Below are 17,572 nucleotides of genomic sequence, written 5' to 3' on the forward strand. Positions count from 1 at the left end.
GCTGCAGAATCATTTGAACCTGGGAGGCAGAGTTTGCAGTGAGCTGAGATCGTGCCATTGTACTCCAGCCTGGGCAACAGAGTGAGACTCTGTTAAAAAAAAAAGTCTATCTCTTCAGTTTTCTAAAATTTTTTCCATAGCTATCTTTAGGTTTATTTATTACCCCTTTTTAAACAATCTTATGAGTATAACATAAAGAAAGGTTGGTGGTTTTCTTATTAAATTTCTTTATTCTCTCCATTTCTTCTACTGGATAAAAAATTGGAATTTTTCTGTCCTGTTTGTTGGCTTAATTTTTCTTAACCAGCCTTGTAGTCTGTTACCAGCCAAACTATGGAGGGAAAATGCTCTTTTGGTTAATGTATTAATAGCTGGGATCTCCACTGGGGGAAACTGGAGTCATCAGCTAGAAAGGTCAGGTGCTTTGCTGTTTCATGCTCAATTGCATGGCTGCCTAAATTCCTCTTTCTTTGAATAGGATGAAACTGATTCCAAGACAGCCTCCCCATGGAAGGTAAGAACTCCTTTGCAAATTATTGTTTGCAAAAGTTTTACAAGAGCATGAAATATTTTATGTCCTTTTCTGGTATGCCTTTTTCTGAGTATTCAGCTTATCTTAAGTCTTTAGTCATTTCTGGACTCTTTTGGCTGGTTTCTTTCTGAATCTGTTATCTCTTAAAATGTGATAATTAGTATACAAAAGCAGAGTGTGTATATCAGATGCTCAGTAGTTAGGTTGCATTGATTACCCACGTTAGTGCAGGATATGCTGCGGCAGGGAGCACTGTGCCATTGGCAGAGTCCCACCAGTAGGAGATGGTCCAAAGGGAAATGACGTGAACACGAGAACAACTGCACATATAAAGGAGAGCAGGACTTTGTTCACCATCTGCCTGGCCTCTTTTTAATTTAATTTTATTTTTTGAGATCGAGTCTCACTCTGTCACCAGGCTGGAGTGCAGTGGCTCAATCTTGGCTCACTGCAACCTCTGTCTCCTGGGTTCAAGCAATTCTCCTGCTTTAGCCTCCCGAGTAGCTGGGACTACAGGCCCATGCTACCATGCCCAGCTAATTTTTTTTTGAGACGGAGTTTTGCTTTTGTTACCCAGGCTGGAGTGCAATGGTGCGATCTCGGCTAACCGCAACCTCCGCCTCCTGGGTTCAGGCAATTCTCCTGCCTCAGCCTCCTAAGTAGCTGGGATTACAGGCACACGCCACCGTGCCCAGTTAATTTTTTGTATTTTTAGTAGAGACAGGGTTTCACCATATTGACCAGGATGGTCTCTATCTCCTGACCTCGTGATCCATCCACCTCGGCCTCCCAAAGTGCTGGGATTACAGGCGTGAGCCACTGCACCCGGCCCCTCTTTTTTTTTTTTTTTTTTTTTTTTGAGACAGTGTCTTGCTCTTTCACCCAGGCTGGAGTGCGGTGGTGTGATGTCAGCTTACTGCAGCCTCCACCTCCTGGTTTCAAGCAGTTCTTCCACCTCAGCCTCCCATGTAACTGGAATTACAGGCGTGTGCTACCATGCCCGGCTAATTTTTGTGATTTTAGTAGACACAGGGTTTCGCCATGTTGGTCAGGCTGGTCTCAAACTCCTGACATCCGGTGATCTACCCACCTCAGGATTATAGGCATGAGCCACCGTGCCTGGCCCTAAGGGATTTTAGATTTTTAGAAGTTATCTACTATGTTGAAAGCTACATTGTTGAAAGCTAATTCATTGCTTTAGTGGGTGCTGGGCTGAGAGAAAAAATTCACTGCTTTATTTTTTTCCTCTGGTAAAGCTGTTGCCCTTCATTCAAGGGGATACTGTTAAAAAGAACAGCAACCTAATAACTATAATTGGAAGCGAAAGTGATTATTAGTGCTCCTGACTGTTAAACAGTCTCAGCTGCCAGCATTTGTTAAATTTAGAGGTTTTTTTTTTTTCTGGAATGTTCTCCTGTAGTATAGACAAGAAATGACACTAATCATTAGTCCTTTATGTATTTTTCTGTCCAACTAGCTGCTAGAATTGTGGTTTTCACCATTCTCTTTTTATTCTTCATCAGATAAAATTAATTACTGAGCTGGGTCTAATTGTGCATTTTTGGTATTTTCATGACTTCCTAGTAGTTGACACTTCTGTTGATGTCTCTGTTGAGAATGTTGCCAGTATCCCTTTAAGGTAATTTAGGTTGACCACAAGGACCAAGTCAATGGCATTTGCAACTCAGATCTCTCATTGTCAGATACTTGATTAGTTTTGCCTTTTGCTTTCCTCCCTACCTAGTCTGCTCGTCTGATGGTTCACACCGTGGCCACCTTTAATTCCATCAAGGTAAGAAGCAGTGACCAGCTTCCCTGATCTCCATTATCTTCCTTCCCTGTCTGCACTGGTTTTTCCACTATCTTCCTTCCCTGTCCACAGCAGAGCTCTTGTTCTCGTCAGCCAGGTGAGCTGTGACATACTTCACTCTTTTGGGTCCAAATATATCCAAAGTAAACATCAGCACGCTCATGGCTACTAGGTAGCTTGGTTGGCTTTCCTGGTTAAGAGCCTGCCAGTTCTCAACAGTGGAGCAAGCCTTCCCTCTGACTTCCAGCAGGGCAAGGAGCTGGAAGGAGCATAGTCTCAGGAAAGTGCGAGGTCCTGCAGCATGCTGGCTTTTCCAGGCCTGCTCTGGTCTGAGAGTCTGCTGGGTAGGTGTTCGGAGGCAGCAGACTCGCTGGGATTTCTCCATGCAGCAGTGACTTAGGAAGCAGTTGCTACCTGCTAGGCCCCAGGCTAGGAGTTGAGAGTGAGGAAAAGTCAGCTGTGTCTCTTTCCCTACTTCAGAGGGGATGCCTAGGTCAGGTTGTTTGTGGGTGTTGAACCTGTCAAGCACAGCAAGTTTTGGCTTGGCTCTGACTGGAATTCTGTTGTTAATGTATACTAATTTATTCGGCTAGGAAGGTTAGAAACAGGAAATTATAATGTGCCTTAGCATCCCCTTCAAGCAAAGCCATTTTCCCGAAGTCTGACTGTTGGCATGACAGGAGAGGGGGTGCAGTGAAGCTGATGTTTTGTTGTCCTGCAGGAGCTGAATGAGCGCTGGCGGTCCCTCCAGCAGCTGGCTGAGGAACGGAGCCAGCTCTTGGGCAGTGCCCATGAAGTACAGAGGTTCCACAGGTGAGGGGTCAGTCCTAGTCTGGGAGAGGGAGAAACGGGACTGCTGGTTTCCTGACAGCCCCAAGCTTGCTGACTCTGATCCTAGAGCAACGGCTGGCTCCTATTACTGATGTTTGTATCTGACACAGGGTGGATGCTTGGTAAATCCTGCTAGGTGAATTCTTTTGGTTTTTAGAGCTATTGGTGGTAGCCACCAACAAATGTACAAAAGCCAGCTAAATAAATATTTTTAGGCCAGGCACAGTAGCTCATGCCTATAATCCCAGCATTTTGGGAGGCCAAGGTGGGCAGATCACCTTAGGTCAGGAGTTTGAGACCAACCTGGCCAGCGTGGTTAAACTCCGCCTCTACTAAAAATAAAAATATTAGGGCCAGGCGCAGTGGCTCACACCTGTAATCCCAGCACTTTGGGAGGCTGAGGCGGGTGGATCATGAGGTCAGGAGTTCAAGACCAGCCTGGCTAATATGGTGAAACCCTGTCTCTACTAAAAATACAAAAAATTAGCCCGGCATAGTGGCATGCATGTGTAATCCCAGCTGCTGGGGAGGCTGAGGCAGGAGAATGGCTTGAACCTAGGAGGTGGAGGTTGCAGTAAGCCGAGATCATGCCACTGCACTCCAGCCTGGGTGACAGAGTGAGGCTCCATTTCAAGAAAAAAATAAAATAAAAAATAAATAAGTAAATAAATACATAAACTAGCTGGACATAGTGGTGGGCGCCTGTACTTGGGAGGCTGAGGCAGGAGAATCGCTTGAACCCAGTGGATAGAGGTTACAGTGAGCCGAGATTATACGTTGCACTCCAGCCTGGGTAGCAAGAACAAAACTCCATCTCAAAAAAATAAATAAATAAAATAAATTTTTTTAGTGTTTGTTTGGTAATCAAGGCAACTGTACTCAGCATTTCTTAACCTCAATGTGTCTTGCCTCTAGAGATGCTGATGAAACCAAAGAATGGATTGAAGAGAAGAATCAAGCTCTAAACACAGACAATTATGGACATGATCTCGCCAGTGTCCAGGCCCTTCAACGCAAGCATGAGGGCTTCGAGAGGGACCTTGCAGCTCTTGGTGACAAGGTGAGAGGACCCAAAGTCATCTTTGGCATTTTTGCCCCAGGCAGAGCAGATTCCCCAATTTTACAGAGCACATCCCTTACTACAAGCTTACCTACCACTTTCCCATAGGTAAACTCTCTTGGTGAAACAGCAGAGCGCCTAATCCAGTCCCATCCTGAGTCAGCAGAGGACCTGCAGGAAAAGTGCACAGAGTTAAACCAGGCCTGGAGCAGCCTGGGGAAACGTGCAGACCAGCGAAAGGCAAAGTTGGGCGATTCCCATGACCTGCAGCGCTTCCTTAGCGATTTCCGGTAGGGAGCCGTGTTCACTTGGACCTCTGGAACATAGAGCCTTCTTTACAGTGGTCATTTTTATTATGAAAGTAGTACACGCATCTACGGGCATACCACCCTGAACGCGCCCGATCTCATCTGATATCAGAAGCTAAGCAGGGTTGGGCCTGGTTAGTACTTGGTTGGGAGACTGCCTGGGAATACTGGGTGCTGTAGGCTTTTTTTTTTATACGTATAAAAAAAAAAAAGAAAGTAGTATATGCTCAGCTGGGTACAATCACTCAGACCTGTAATTCCAGCATTTTGGGAGGCTGAGGCAGGCGGATTGCATGACCTCAGGAGTCAGATACCAACCTGGGCTACACGGCGAAACCCTATTATAAAATCTTAATTTAAAAATTAAAAACAGCCAGGCATGGTGGCTCACGCCTGTAATCATAGCACTTTGGGAGGCCAAGACGGGCAGATTACAAGGTCAAAAGATCAAGACCATCCTGGCCAACATGGTGAAACCCTGTCTCTACTAAAAATAAAAAAATTAGCTGGGTATGGTGGTGCGTGCCTGTAGTCCCAGCTACCAGGGAGGCTCAGGGAGAAGAATTGCTTGAACCAGGGAGTTGGAGGTTACAGAGAGCTGAGATCAGGCCACTGCACTCTAGCCTGGCAACAGAGTGAGGTTCCGTCTCAAAAAAAAAAAAAAAATTAAAAACAGAAAAAAGTAGTATATATTTATTGTAAAATGGTCAAACTACTGAATGCCAGATTGTTAAAAATAAGTCTCCACAGCTGGGCATGGCGGCTTATACCTCGGCACTTTTGAAGCAGAGGCAGATGGATCACTAGGTTAGGAGTTTGAGACCAGAGTAGGGTGAAACCCCATCTCTACTAAAAATACAAACATTAGGTGGACTTGGTGACACAGGTCTGTAATTCTAGCTACCCAGGAGGCTAACGCAAGAAAATCACATGAACCCAGGAGGCAAAGGCTGCAGTAAGCCAAGATCCCACCACTGCACCCCAGCTTGGGTGACGGAGCAAAACTCCGTCTCAAAAAAAAAAAAAAAAAAAAGTCTTCACTTTCCTATCCAAGTATGTGCGCACCCCCTCAAATCCCCCTGCCACATGACATTATATTTTTCCTTAGATGTCTTTTGCACTTAATGTAGATACAACTTAGTCTTTACCACTAACTTTTGTGTTTGTTGTCTTGTTTTTCCCTCCTTTTTGTGGAGAGTAGGGTCTTGCTGTATTGCACAGGCATGTCTTGAACTCCTGGGCTCAAGGTATCCTCCTGTCTCTGCCTCCCTAAGAGCTGGGATTACAGGCATGAGCTATTGTACCTGGCTTTTTGGTGTTTTTTTTTTTTCCCACCAACTTTTTTGATTTAGAGGACTTTCGAGACTGTAGAGAAATTGAAATAATAACAGTGAGCATCCATGGCACCTTCACCTGTAATTACCACTTAACTTTTTTGACATTGGCTTTACCTCTAAATACAGTTCTTTGGTTTTCCTGAGCCATAGGAAAGTAGGTTGCAGATACGTGGCACTTGACTTCTAAACACTCCAGCATCTATTTCCCAGGAACAAGAATGTTCTCCTGCATAGTTATGTTTGTATTATCATACCCAAGAAAGCTAACACACAATAATATTTAAGTTCGTATTCAATTTTTTCCAGTTGACCATTTGATAACTAGGGCTTTTTTTTAATCCAGGCTCCAATTCAGGATTACTGTTAAACTGAGTAGCCTTGTCTTAATCTTCTTTGATCTAGAACAGTACCTCTCCCCCTCTGTTCTTTGTTTTTCCTGTTTTTTGAGACAGGGTCTCACTCTGTTGCCCAGGCTGGAGTGCAGTGGTGAGATCTCAGCTCATTGCAAACTCGACCTCCTGGGCTCAAGCGATCCTCCCACCTCAACCTCTCTAAGTAACCAGGACTACAGGCACACACCACCATGCCTAATTTTTGTAGTTTTTGTAGAGACAGGGTTTCTCTGTGTTCATGTTGCCCAGGCTGGTTTTTTTGTTTATTTGTTTTTTGAGACAGGATCTGGCTCTGTTGTCCAGGCTGGCTCACTGTAGCCTCTACTTCCCAGGCTCAAGTGATCCTCCTGCCTCAGCCTCCCATGTAGCTGGGACCACAGGCATGTACCATCACACCTGGCTAATTTAAAAATTTTTAGTAGAGACTAGGTCTCACTGTGTTCCCCAGGCCGGTCTCAAATTCCTAGGCTCAAATGATCCTCCATCTTCAGCCTCCCATAGTGCTGAGATTACAAGCATGTGCCACCTCACCTGGCCTGTGTTTTACCTGACATTGTTGTCATTAGGATGTTAGGCCAATTGTCTTACAAAATGTTCCACAATCTGGTACCTCTGCCTTTTTAATGACTGCACAGCAATCCACTGAGTGGGTGATTTGTGACTTGTTTAACAGTAGCTATTGAGGACAGACATTTATTTTGTCTTTTTTTGTTTTTTGTGCTCTTTAACAATATTTTACACACACACTTGCACACTTGTGCTTGTATCTGTTAACTGGGGTATCTCCCATGCTCCAGTGGGAGTAGGCAGATGCTGCTTCCTTTCACAGGCCTCTGGGAGGAGGTCCTAGTTTGCAATTGGTTTTCTTCTTCTTCTTCTTCTTTTTTTTTCTTTATAGAGAAGGGCTTTCACCATTTGGCCAGGCTGGTTTTGAACTCCTGACCTCAGGTGATTCACTCACCTTGGCCTCCCAGAGTGCTAGGATTACAGGTGTGAGCCACCATGCCCGGCCTCTTTTTATTCTTTTTATTGAGGTAAAGGCCACATAACATACAATTAACCACTTTAAAATGTGCAATTCAGTGACATTTAATGTATTCAGTGTTGTACAGCCACCCCTCTCTAGTTCTGAAACATTTTCATTGCCCTAGAATAACATCCCTTAATTAATCATGTCCCTCGTCCCCATCCACTAGGAATCCTTTATCTGCTTTCTGTCTTTATGGATGTGCCTCTTCTGGACATATCATATAAAAGGAATCATACCATATCTGACCTTACACATTCAATTTTGTACCCTTGTGCTTGTACAGCTGTGAGAAACTGGATCAAATGGATGCACAGGCCTAGGGCTTCAAGGGTTAATCCAAAAGAAGGGCTTTTTCTTTTTATAGAGACAGGGTTTCACTAAGTTGCCCAGTTGCCCAGTCTGGTCTTGAATTTCTGAGCTCAAGTGATCCTCCTGCCTCCCAAAGTGCTGGGATTACAGGCATGAACCATCACACCCTGCCAAGAAAGGCTTTTTCATTTGAAGCTATCAAAGACTTAATTATAGCTAGAACTTGTTATTCTGTATGGTGAAAAGATCTTAATTATAAATTTACTGATTTTTCCTCTGAAAAATTTGGGATTTGAAAAAAAAAAACCTCAATAAGGCCGAGCGTGGTGGCTCATGTCTATAATTCCAGCACTTTGGGAGGCCAAGGTGGGTGGATTACTGGCGATCCGGAGTTGGACACTAGCCTGACCAATGTGGTGAAACCTTGTCTCTACTAAAAATACAAAAATTAGCTGGGCATTATGGCACATGCCTATAATCTTAACTTCTTTGGAGGCTGAGGCAGGAGACTCACTTGAACCTGGGAGGCAGAGGTTGTAGTCAGGGAGATCACTCCACTGTGCTCCAGCCTGGGTGACAAAAGCAAAACTCTACCTCAAAAAAAAAAACTCAACAAGAAGAACAAGAGGTTTTGAAACTCTTTGCCCAAAGAACTAGCTTCATTTGTTAGATTAACTAGATTAACCAACGATAACTTTCTGTAGCAAGAATTATGTATATCTCTTTTTCTGGGCAGAAGATCTCTTTACCAGGTAATATAGCTATTTCTTTGGGGTTCTGGTTTCCAGGGACCTCATGTCTTGGATCAATGGAATACGGGGGTTGGTGTCCTCAGATGAGCTAGCCAAGGATGTCACCGGAGCTGAGGCGTTGCTGGAGCGACACCAGGTGGGTGGACCTGCCTGCTCAGTAACAAAGATGTGGCTGCTCTGCTGGGCCCTGGAGGCCTCACTCGCACCTTTCGTGGTGAGTCGGTGGGGGTTGACATCAGAGTGGGCATCTGCTGCCAGTTACCTAATCCCTTCCCTCCTTTTGGCAGGAACACCGAACAGAAATCGATGCCAGGGCTGGCACTTTCCAGGCATTTGAGCAGTTTGGACAGCAGCTATTAGCTCACGGACACTATGCGAGCCCTGAGATCAAGCAGAAACTTGATATACTTGATCAGGAGCGTGCAGACCTGGAGAAGGCCTGGGTTCAGCGCAGGATGATGCTGGATCAATGCCTTGAATTGCAGGTATGTGTGCTCTTGGTTTCTGACCAGATGTTTCCTTGCTGAAGGGCCTCATCTTCTCATCTGCCTCTTGCCCTCTTTAGCTGTTCCATCGGGACTGTGAGCAAGCTGAGAACTGGATGGCTGCCCGGGAGGCCTTCTTGAATACCGAAGAAAAAGGAGATTCACTGGACAGCGTAGAGGCTCTGATCAAAAAACATGAAGACTTTGACAAAGCAATTAACGTTCAGGTGAGGCCTCTGTACCATGGGGTCTGAGTCTGGATTTTTCCTGATTGACATCTATTTCTTGGCTTATATAGTCACTGTTGTATCTCCAAGGAATTCCTGCATTGTCTAAGAAAAGTATGCACTTAAATAATTCTGTAAACCTTTACATTATAAATTCTGGTATTTCCAAAATTTTAATAATGGGGGTACAACAGGAAAAATATATTTTATTATGAAAGGGAGGAAAAACAAATACATGAACATAAACAACAAGGAAGATGTAAAACTATTTGATTTATAAATCACTTGGTTGTAAATCTGACAGCATTTTCCTATTATTAAGCTTAATTTTGTGTGTTCTGTTTCAATGTTCTAACACCTGCCTCACCTGAGTGACCTGGAGTCTTCTTGAGTTAAACTGTACTCTTAGTAATGACTGAAATCAAGCTTTCTTTTGGCATTTTACACTCCTGCTTCTAAAGTATCAGTGTATTCTGATCCTGCCACCAGCTAGTTCTCAGTCACCCAAAATAACTCTCCTTTTCTCAAGACCGACAGTCTAGGCAGGGCCCAGCCACAGGCCTACCTTGACCTCATGCCTTTCTTTGCCGACAGGAAGAGAAGATTGCTGCTTTGCAGGCCTTTGCTGACCAGCTCATCGCTGCCGGCCACTATGCCAAGGGAGACATTTCTAGCCGGCGCAATGAGGTCTTGGACAGGTGGGTGTTCCGTGGCACTGATGTAGTCACCAGCACTGAGAGGACGCATCCCCTCATATGAAGGCCCAGGCCTGTTCCATCTTCCAGCTTCCTCCTCCACAGTAAGACATGTTCATGTTTGATCTCATGGTTTCACTCTTTCAGGTGGCGACGTCTGAAAGCCCAGATGATTGAGAAAAGGTCAAAGCTAGGAGAATCGCAAACCCTCCAACAGTTCAGCCGGGATGTAGATGAGATTGAGGCTTGGATCAGTGAAAAATTGCAGACAGCGAGTGATGAGTCATACAAGGATCCCACCAACATCCAGGTAAGCCGAAGTGACTGGGTGTTGGTCTTGATGTAGCCCTATGTTATTTGGTAGATTTTGCTAAATAAAGCATCTATAAAACAACCTCCTTGCACCTATGGGAAGTCAGTGAAAAATATTTTAATAAGCTAAGCCAGTGGGAAAGCCCTACTCAAGTGTCAGAGCTATTTAAAAGTCATCTTCTTCATTTGTCTCTATTGAAACAATTTCTGCAGTAATAAAAGTCTATAGAATCTCCCTTCTATCACTGTTCCCAAATGCTGAGCTTCCCAGCGGAAGTATGACAAAATGAGTTTCTATTTAATAGCTGATATGTGTGTCCACATCAGTGTACTGAACTCTTGTTCTTTTAATCTGTTTTTGTAGCTTTCCAAGCTGCTGGTAAGTTTTTAATTTTTTTAAGAGTTGTAGTTAAATGAGCTCCAGTATTTGTGTTCCTCTGCATAGATTATTGTTATTGTGGTCACACAGTCTGCTGGTGTCTCTTCATCCATCCTTTTCATTTCTAATCATCCATTATACTCCATTCAAGTGTCCCTGTGGGATGTGGCTTTCTCTGTTGTAATTAGCCTGCAATGTCTTACTCGCTCTTTTCTCCCCCAATTTATTACTTAGGCAAATTCTGTACAGTGTTTGATTTGCGGGGCAGTAGTTGACCACTTTCTTTCAAGGAGTGCTTCCTTTTGAAGATGGAACATCAGCTTCAGCTTTTTCTGTGTAGACGTTAGCTCATACTTGCTTTGAGCTCTTGGTATCTAGTAACCCAGGTCAGGGAGGCCAGTCTGGTGTGAGGGTTTTGATGCATACCCAGTCTGGCATCCAGAGGTGCCAGTCAGGAGAGCAACAGCTAAAGAACTGTAGAGAGACAGATGATCTATTAATACCTCCAAATCTTCAAGGAACACAAATGAGAAGTTAAGATAAAAGCAAACATCACTCAACCCAGACAACGTGTAACTCAAAGTTGCTTAAGTGGGTGGAAGAAATGAAGATAGAGAAGAGAGTAAATGGGATTTGAACCAAAAAGTGATCAGAACAAAGAAGAGAAGAAGAGTAGAATGGGACTTCCGTCAGGATATCTGAGTGTTTGAGACCCTTTTTGTTGTTGCCTTTGGGGTGAGGCAGTGGGAGAATGTAACAAGGACATTTCATGTTAGTGCTGAATTGAGCCAACCAGATGGCTCTATCCTTTCACAGTTGCTGCCTCTGAAATGAAACATTTGATGCAGAATTCCCCAACTCTACTGCCTTTTAGTTGTTTTCCCCCCCCTAAATAACACTCTCCCCTGAGACCCCACATTTCTCACCCAGCCAATTGTTTTTCCCAGAATTGTGGCACAGATGCTATGTCCTTGCAGTTGTCTCTTGTAGCATTTTCACTACCTTCTGTTTATTTGTGAATTCATAAAAACCACATCAGGCCCCCAGGATTAGGAGCTCATCCTTCTCCTAGCCCTTTCTTTTCCCAGCAAAATGAATTCTTTCCTGCAGTCAAGCCTGGGTTCTGACAGTATCCCACTGTTTTGATTAATGACAGCTACCAAATAATAAATCAACAAACAAAGACGATGTCTGTAGTAACTGTAGATTTCTCCTCTGTCAACAGAGGGATAAGACTGACCATCAAATATTATTTTGCTGGTTACTATAATTTATGTTACGAATTTTTCTAAATGGTGATTTCTGCCTTAGATGATGAAATGTCCATATGTATCTCATTCATTAGAGCCTATCTCCAATAAGGAGAAAGCCATGGATGGAAATTGATGTACAAGTAGATTCAAAACTGAAGTTGTCCATTTCCATCTTCTGGAAAGTGTTAGAAAGTGTAGAATTCTAGGGCTTCACTCTTAAACAGCTAGCATAGCTACTTTAAAAAATGATTTTTGGCCAGGCTTACTGGCTCATGCTTGTAATCTCAGAACTTTGGGAGGCTAAGGCGGCTTGACTGCTTGAGCTCAGGAATTCAAGACCAATCTGGGCAATGTGGCAAAACCCCATCTCTACAAAAAAAAAAAAAGAAAAATTAGCCGGGTGTGGTGGCATGCTCCAGTGGTCCCAGCTATTCAGGAGGCTGAGGTAGGAGGATTGCTTGAGCCCAAGAGATTGAGTCTGCAGTGAGCTGAGATTGCACTACTGCACTCCAGCCTGGGTGACAGAGCAAGACCCTGTCTCAAAAAAAAAAAGGACTTCCAGTTCATCTACTCCTGAGCTAGTAAATTTTTCTCCTTTGCTAACTCCCCAAGAGATTAACCCTAAAATATTTCATATAAATTCCAATTGCCTTCTGTAAAAAACGTTGGCATTTGCCCCAGTTCTTTATGTTTGCTCCCACTCCCTCCCTCTGAGAACCCCTTCCTCCTGAAAAGACATAACCTAGCAGGAACTGGTCTGGAAAAATTGTTTTTTGGTATTTTTAGAGCAAGCACCAGAAGCACCAAGCTTTTGAAGCAGAGTTGCATGCCAATGCTGACCGGATCCGTGGGGTTATTGACATGGGCAACTCCCTCATTGAACGTGGAGCCTGTGCTGGAAGTGAAGATGCTGTCAAGGTATGGCCCACCAGTTCCCGGTGCCCTGGGAAGAACAGCAATGTCACTCTTAACCTGAAAGAATAACTTGGACATATAGTCTTAAGAAACTAAATGGATTAGAAGACTTTGGCCTGAGTTACAGATGGGGAATGCTAGTGAGAATGGCTCCTAAGAGTGTTTTCCATTCTCCTCTTAGAAGTTCTCAAATTGAGCTTTAGGGGCGGGAGGGTTCTTCATATATTTTACCTTCTTTTTGGCTCCCTTCTGTTCCCCAGGCCCGCCTGGCTGCCTTAGCTGACCAGTGGCAGTTCCTGGTGCAAAAGTCAGCTGAAAAGAGCCAGAAACTGAAAGAAGCCAACAAGCAGCAGAACTTCAACACAGGGATCAAGGACTTTGACTTCTGGCTGTCTGAGGTAACACTGAGTGGTTTCTATTCCCACCATGGGGCATTTCTAGTCATTTGGGACAGTGGGTCCATCAGTGAGCCCAAAACCATGAAAAGGCAGAGCTCACCAGATACTCTTTTGACAGAAATCTTTGTTACTACATGAGTTGCATGCTGTAAGGGCAAAAAGAGTGAATGTTTACAGAAGAGAGCTGACTTGTAGTGGGACTTGAACCACAGATCACTCATGTCCATAGAGAATGCAAATAAGAAAGGATTGTGGGGCTATATGGCAGGCAGCTCTAATAAACCTATGCCAGGATAGAAAACAAGATAGTAGCTTCTAGGAAGCCAGAGTCAGTCATGTATTCTCCATGGAGAATGTTTGGAAAGCACAGACTATAAAAACATAGAGGTTTTGGCTGGGTTCACTGGCTCACACCTGTAATCCCAGCACTTTGGGAGGCTGTGTGGGCGGATCACGAGGTCAGGAGATCTGAGATCATCCTGGTGAAATCGTGTCTATACAAAAAATACAAAAATTTGCTGGGTATGGTGGTACACTGCTGTAGTCCCAGCTACTTGGGAGGCTGAGGCAGGAGAATTGCTTGAACCCAAAAGGCAGAGGTTGCAGTGAGCTGAGATCGCATCACTGCACTACAGCCTGGGAAACAGAAAAAGACTTTGTCTCAAAAAAAAAAGGTTTTTAGAGACCATCACTTTTATTGCAGTATTTCTTTCCAGTCTATACATATTTTTATGAATATGTGTATTGAGAATGGTATGTCACTACGAATTCTTCCTAAACATGCTGTACACAGTGGCTTACACCTGTAATCCTAACACTTTGTGAGATCAAGTTGTGAGGATTGCTTGAGCTCAGGAGTTCACCACCAACCTGGGCAACATAGTGATATCTTGTTTCTACTAAAAATTAAAAGAAAAATTTAGTTGGGCCTGGTGGTGCATACCTATAGTCCTAGCTACTCAGGAGGCTCAGGTGGGAAGATCACTTGAGCCCAGGAGGTCAAGGCTATAGTGAACCATGTTTGTGCCATTGCACTCCAGCCTGGGAGACAGAGCAAGACCCTGTCTCAAAAAAAAAAATGGAATAATTGCATAAGTTTATCATGGAACCATGCCACAATTTAACTGTTCCCATATTGTTGAACATTCATGGTTCCCAGCCTTTTGGTGTATATATTTTGCTGCAGTGAACATCTTTGAATATTAATCTTTGCCCACACTGTCAATTTTTTCCTAGGGAAGATTCCTTGAACTAGGATTGCTGTGCATTTTGCCTTTAGCTGTAGTATTTACTATGAATAGACTCTGGAGTCTAGGTTTGACTGACCAAATGAATGTCTCAGGCTGGGCAGGCTGATCAAACTGAGTAGGAATAACAGTAACACATTGTGTTGGAGAAGTATTCAGCTCTCCAAACGAGGACCTGGAATAACCACTGGGCATTCTGAATTTTCCAGAATGCTGAGTACACACCACACAGTAGCCTTTCCTTTTTGTGTTTTCACTGCCAGGTGGAGGCCCTGCTGGCATCTGAAGATTACGGCAAAGACTTGGCTTCTGTGAACAACCTGCTGAAGAAACATCAACTGCTGGAAGCAGATATATCTGCCCATGAGGTGAGCAAAGGGAGGCAGGCCAGGCCTAGGTGCCTTAGGACTTGGCTGTGCCTGACTCCTAAGGGAAACAAGTATGTTTGAGAAAAGAGAGTGACGTCTGTTCACTTAAAGCAGCCATTCTCAAAGGGCCTCAGACCATTATGTACTTTCCAATTATTGAAGGCCCTTAAGAGATTTTGATTAGGAGAAAAATAAAAAAAATAAAGAGATTTTGATTATATAGGTTTTATCTGTCAGTATTCCTTATTATTAAAAATTAAATAAGGCCAGGCATGGTGGCTGACACCTGTAATCCCAGCACTTTGGGAGGCCAAGGTGGGCAGATCACATGATGTTGGGAATTTGAAACCAGCCTGACCAACACGGAGAAACCCCATCTCTACTAAAAATACAAAAAATTAGCCATTGTGGGAGTGCAAGCTACTCAGGAGGCTGAGGCAGGAAAATCACTTGAACTTAGGAGGTGGAGGTTGCAGTGAGCTGAGATTGCACCATTGCACTCCAGCCTGGGCAACAAGAGCGAAACTTTGTCTCAAACAAACAAAAAAAAATTTAACTAAATTTTAAGGCCAGATGTGGTGGCTCATGCCTGTAATTTCAGTACTTTAGGAGGCCCAGGCAGGCGGATCACCTGAGGTCAGGAGTTCCAGACCACCCTGGCCAACATGGTGAAACCCTGTCTCTACTAAAAATACAAAAATCAGCTGGGCATGGTGGCAAGCATCTGTAATACTAGCTACTCAGGAGGCTGAGGCAGGAGAATTGCTTGAACTCAGGAGTTGGAGGTTGCAGTAAGCTGAGGTCGTACCACTGTACTCCAGCCTGGGCAACAGAGCAAGGCTCCATCTCAAAAAAAAAAAAAAAAGAAAATTAAATTTTAAAACTTAAATTTTTTTTTTTTTTTTGAGACGGAGTTTCGCTCTTGTTACCCAGGCTGGAGTGCAATGGCACCATCTAGGCTCACCGCAACCTTCGCCTCCTGGGTTCAGGCAATTCTCCTGCCTCAGCCTCCTGAGTAGTTGGGATTACAGGCACGCACCACCATGCCCAGCTAATTTTTTGTATTTTTAGTAGAGACGGGGTTTGACCATGTTGACCAGGATGGTCTTGATCTTTCGACCTCGTGATTCACCCACCTCGCCCTCCCAAAGTGCTGGGATTATAGGCATGAGCCACCGCGCCTGGCCCTAATTTTTTTTTTTTTTTTGAGATGGAGTCTTGTTCTGTCTCCGAGGCTAGAGTGCAGTAGCACAATCTCAGCTCATTGCAACCTTCACCTTTCAGTTTCAAGCGATTTTCCTGCCTCAGCCTCCCAACTAGCTAGGATTACAGTTACCTGTTACCATGCCCAGCTACTTTTTGTATTTTTAGTAGAGATGGGGTTTCACCATGTTGGCTGGGCTGGTCTCAAACTCCTGACCTCAGGTGATCCACCCACCTCGGCCTTCCAAAGTGCTGGGATTATAGGCGTGATCTACTGCGCCTGGCCGAAAAGTTAAATTTTTAAAAGATAATCTTAAAGGGTTACATACTTTACGATTCCATTTTTATGACATTGTCGAAATAACAAAATTGTAGAGCTGGAGAACAGAGTAGTGGCACTATAGGTTAGGCATGGAGTGGGAAACAACTATAAAGGGTGGCACAGGGAGTCCTTTGTGCCAATGGAACAATCCTATATTTTTATTTTGGTGGAGGTTACAGGAGTCTACACATATAAAATTGCATTAAACTACATGTACACGTTCACAGTCGTGTACAAATGAGTGCATACAGAAATTGGTGAAATCTCATCCAGGCATGATAGTGAGCCAAGATCATGTCACTTTACTCTAACCTAGGCTGCAACAGAGTGAGACCCTGTCTCAAAAAATAAAATCTAAAACATAAAATAAGTTTTTTAATTCAAAAAGATTTGTACAATCTGAATAAAGTCTGTGTGGATTGTAGCCATGTCAGTTTCCTCGTTCTGGTATTGTACTCCAGTTATAAAAGATGTTACTGGCTGGGCATGGTGGCTCACACCTGTAATCCTGGCACTTTGGGAGGCCGATGTGGGCAGATCACCTGAGGTCAGGAGTTCGAGATAAGCCTGACCAACATGGAGAAACCCCATCTCTACTAAAAATACAAACTTAGCCGAGCATGGTGGCGCATACCTGTAACCTCAGCTACTCGGGAGGCTGAGGCAGGAGAATCACTCGAACCCAGGCGGTAGAGGTTACAGTGAGCTGAGATTCCACCATTGAGCTCCAGCCTGGGCAACAAGAGTAAAACTCCGTCTCAAAAAAAAAACGATATTACTACAGCGGGAAGCTAACAAACATAGGAACTATACTATTTTTGTAACTCTTTATGAATCTAAGATTATTTCCAAGTAAAAAGATTTAAAATTTAGGCCGGGTGCAGTGGCTCAGCACTATAATCCCAGCACTTTGGAAGGCCGAGGTGGGTGGATCATTTGAAGTCAGGAGTTCCAGACCAGCCTGGCCAACATGGTGAAACCCCATCTCTACCAAAAATACAAAAATTAGCCAAGCGTGGTGGCAGGCACTTGTAATCCCAGGTACTCAGCAGGCTGAGGCAGGAGAATCGCTTGAACCCGGGAGGCAGAGGTTATCGTGAGCCAAGATTGCACCACAGCACTCCAGCCTGTGCGACAGAGCATGAGTCCATCTCAAAAAAAAAATGCTGAATTCAGGTTGTAGTGTTTTGTATTGGATGAAAATTCAGCTTTACACAGGTAGGTAGATAGAAAAGGGAAGAATATTTTGTTTCAGGTAAGTGTGAATAGTCTTCTTTGATACTACACCAAATTGGTAGTTTATTAAAGCTTAGTTGTGATCAGGCACATTGGCTAACGCATGTAATCCCAGCACTTTGGGAGACCGAGGCAGGCAGATCATGTGAGCTTAGGAGTTCAAGACCAGCC

The 17,572-nt window shown here is 44.0% G+C and overlaps 1 protein-coding gene and 1 pseudogene across 14 annotated transcripts in view; both read left to right on the forward strand.

Moving 5' to 3' along the window:
* The window catches only part of SPTAN1 (spectrin alpha, non-erythrocytic 1), an 81,799-nt gene that overhangs the window by 44,301 nt on the left and 19,926 nt on the right, over positions 1-17,572 (forward strand). For 8 of the 14 annotated variants that reach the window (XM_054244360.2, XM_078329024.1, XM_054244365.2 and 5 more), the window contains 14 exons: positions 479-514; positions 2,277-2,324; positions 3,064-3,155; positions 4,089-4,233; positions 4,342-4,523; positions 8,398-8,497; positions 8,649-8,846; positions 8,927-9,073; positions 9,668-9,771; positions 9,916-10,078; positions 10,445-10,459; positions 12,499-12,630; positions 12,888-13,025; positions 14,536-14,640. In XM_054244360.2, the coding sequence (XP_054100335.2) occupies positions 479-514; positions 2,277-2,324; positions 3,064-3,155; positions 4,089-4,233; positions 4,342-4,523; positions 8,398-8,497; positions 8,649-8,846; positions 8,927-9,073; positions 9,668-9,771; positions 9,916-10,078; positions 10,445-10,459; positions 12,499-12,630; positions 12,888-13,025; positions 14,536-14,640 (1,605 nt within the window). The remainder of the gene's footprint in view (positions 1-478; positions 515-2,276; positions 2,325-3,063; positions 3,156-4,088; positions 4,234-4,341; positions 4,524-8,397; positions 8,498-8,648; positions 8,847-8,926; positions 9,074-9,667; positions 9,772-9,915; positions 10,079-10,444; positions 10,460-12,498; positions 12,631-12,887; positions 13,026-14,535; positions 14,641-17,572) is intronic. The other 6 variants (XM_078329012.1, XM_078329020.1, XM_078329022.1 and 3 more) reach the window with 1 other exon arrangement.
* Positions 4,606-4,724, forward strand: LOC118148523 (5S ribosomal RNA; annotated as a pseudogene).

This window comes from Callithrix jacchus, chromosome 1 (assembly GCF_049354715.1).
Source record: "Callithrix jacchus isolate 240 chromosome 1, calJac240_pri, whole genome shotgun sequence".
Classification (NCBI taxonomy): Eukaryota; Metazoa; Chordata; class Mammalia; order Primates; family Cebidae; genus Callithrix; species Callithrix jacchus.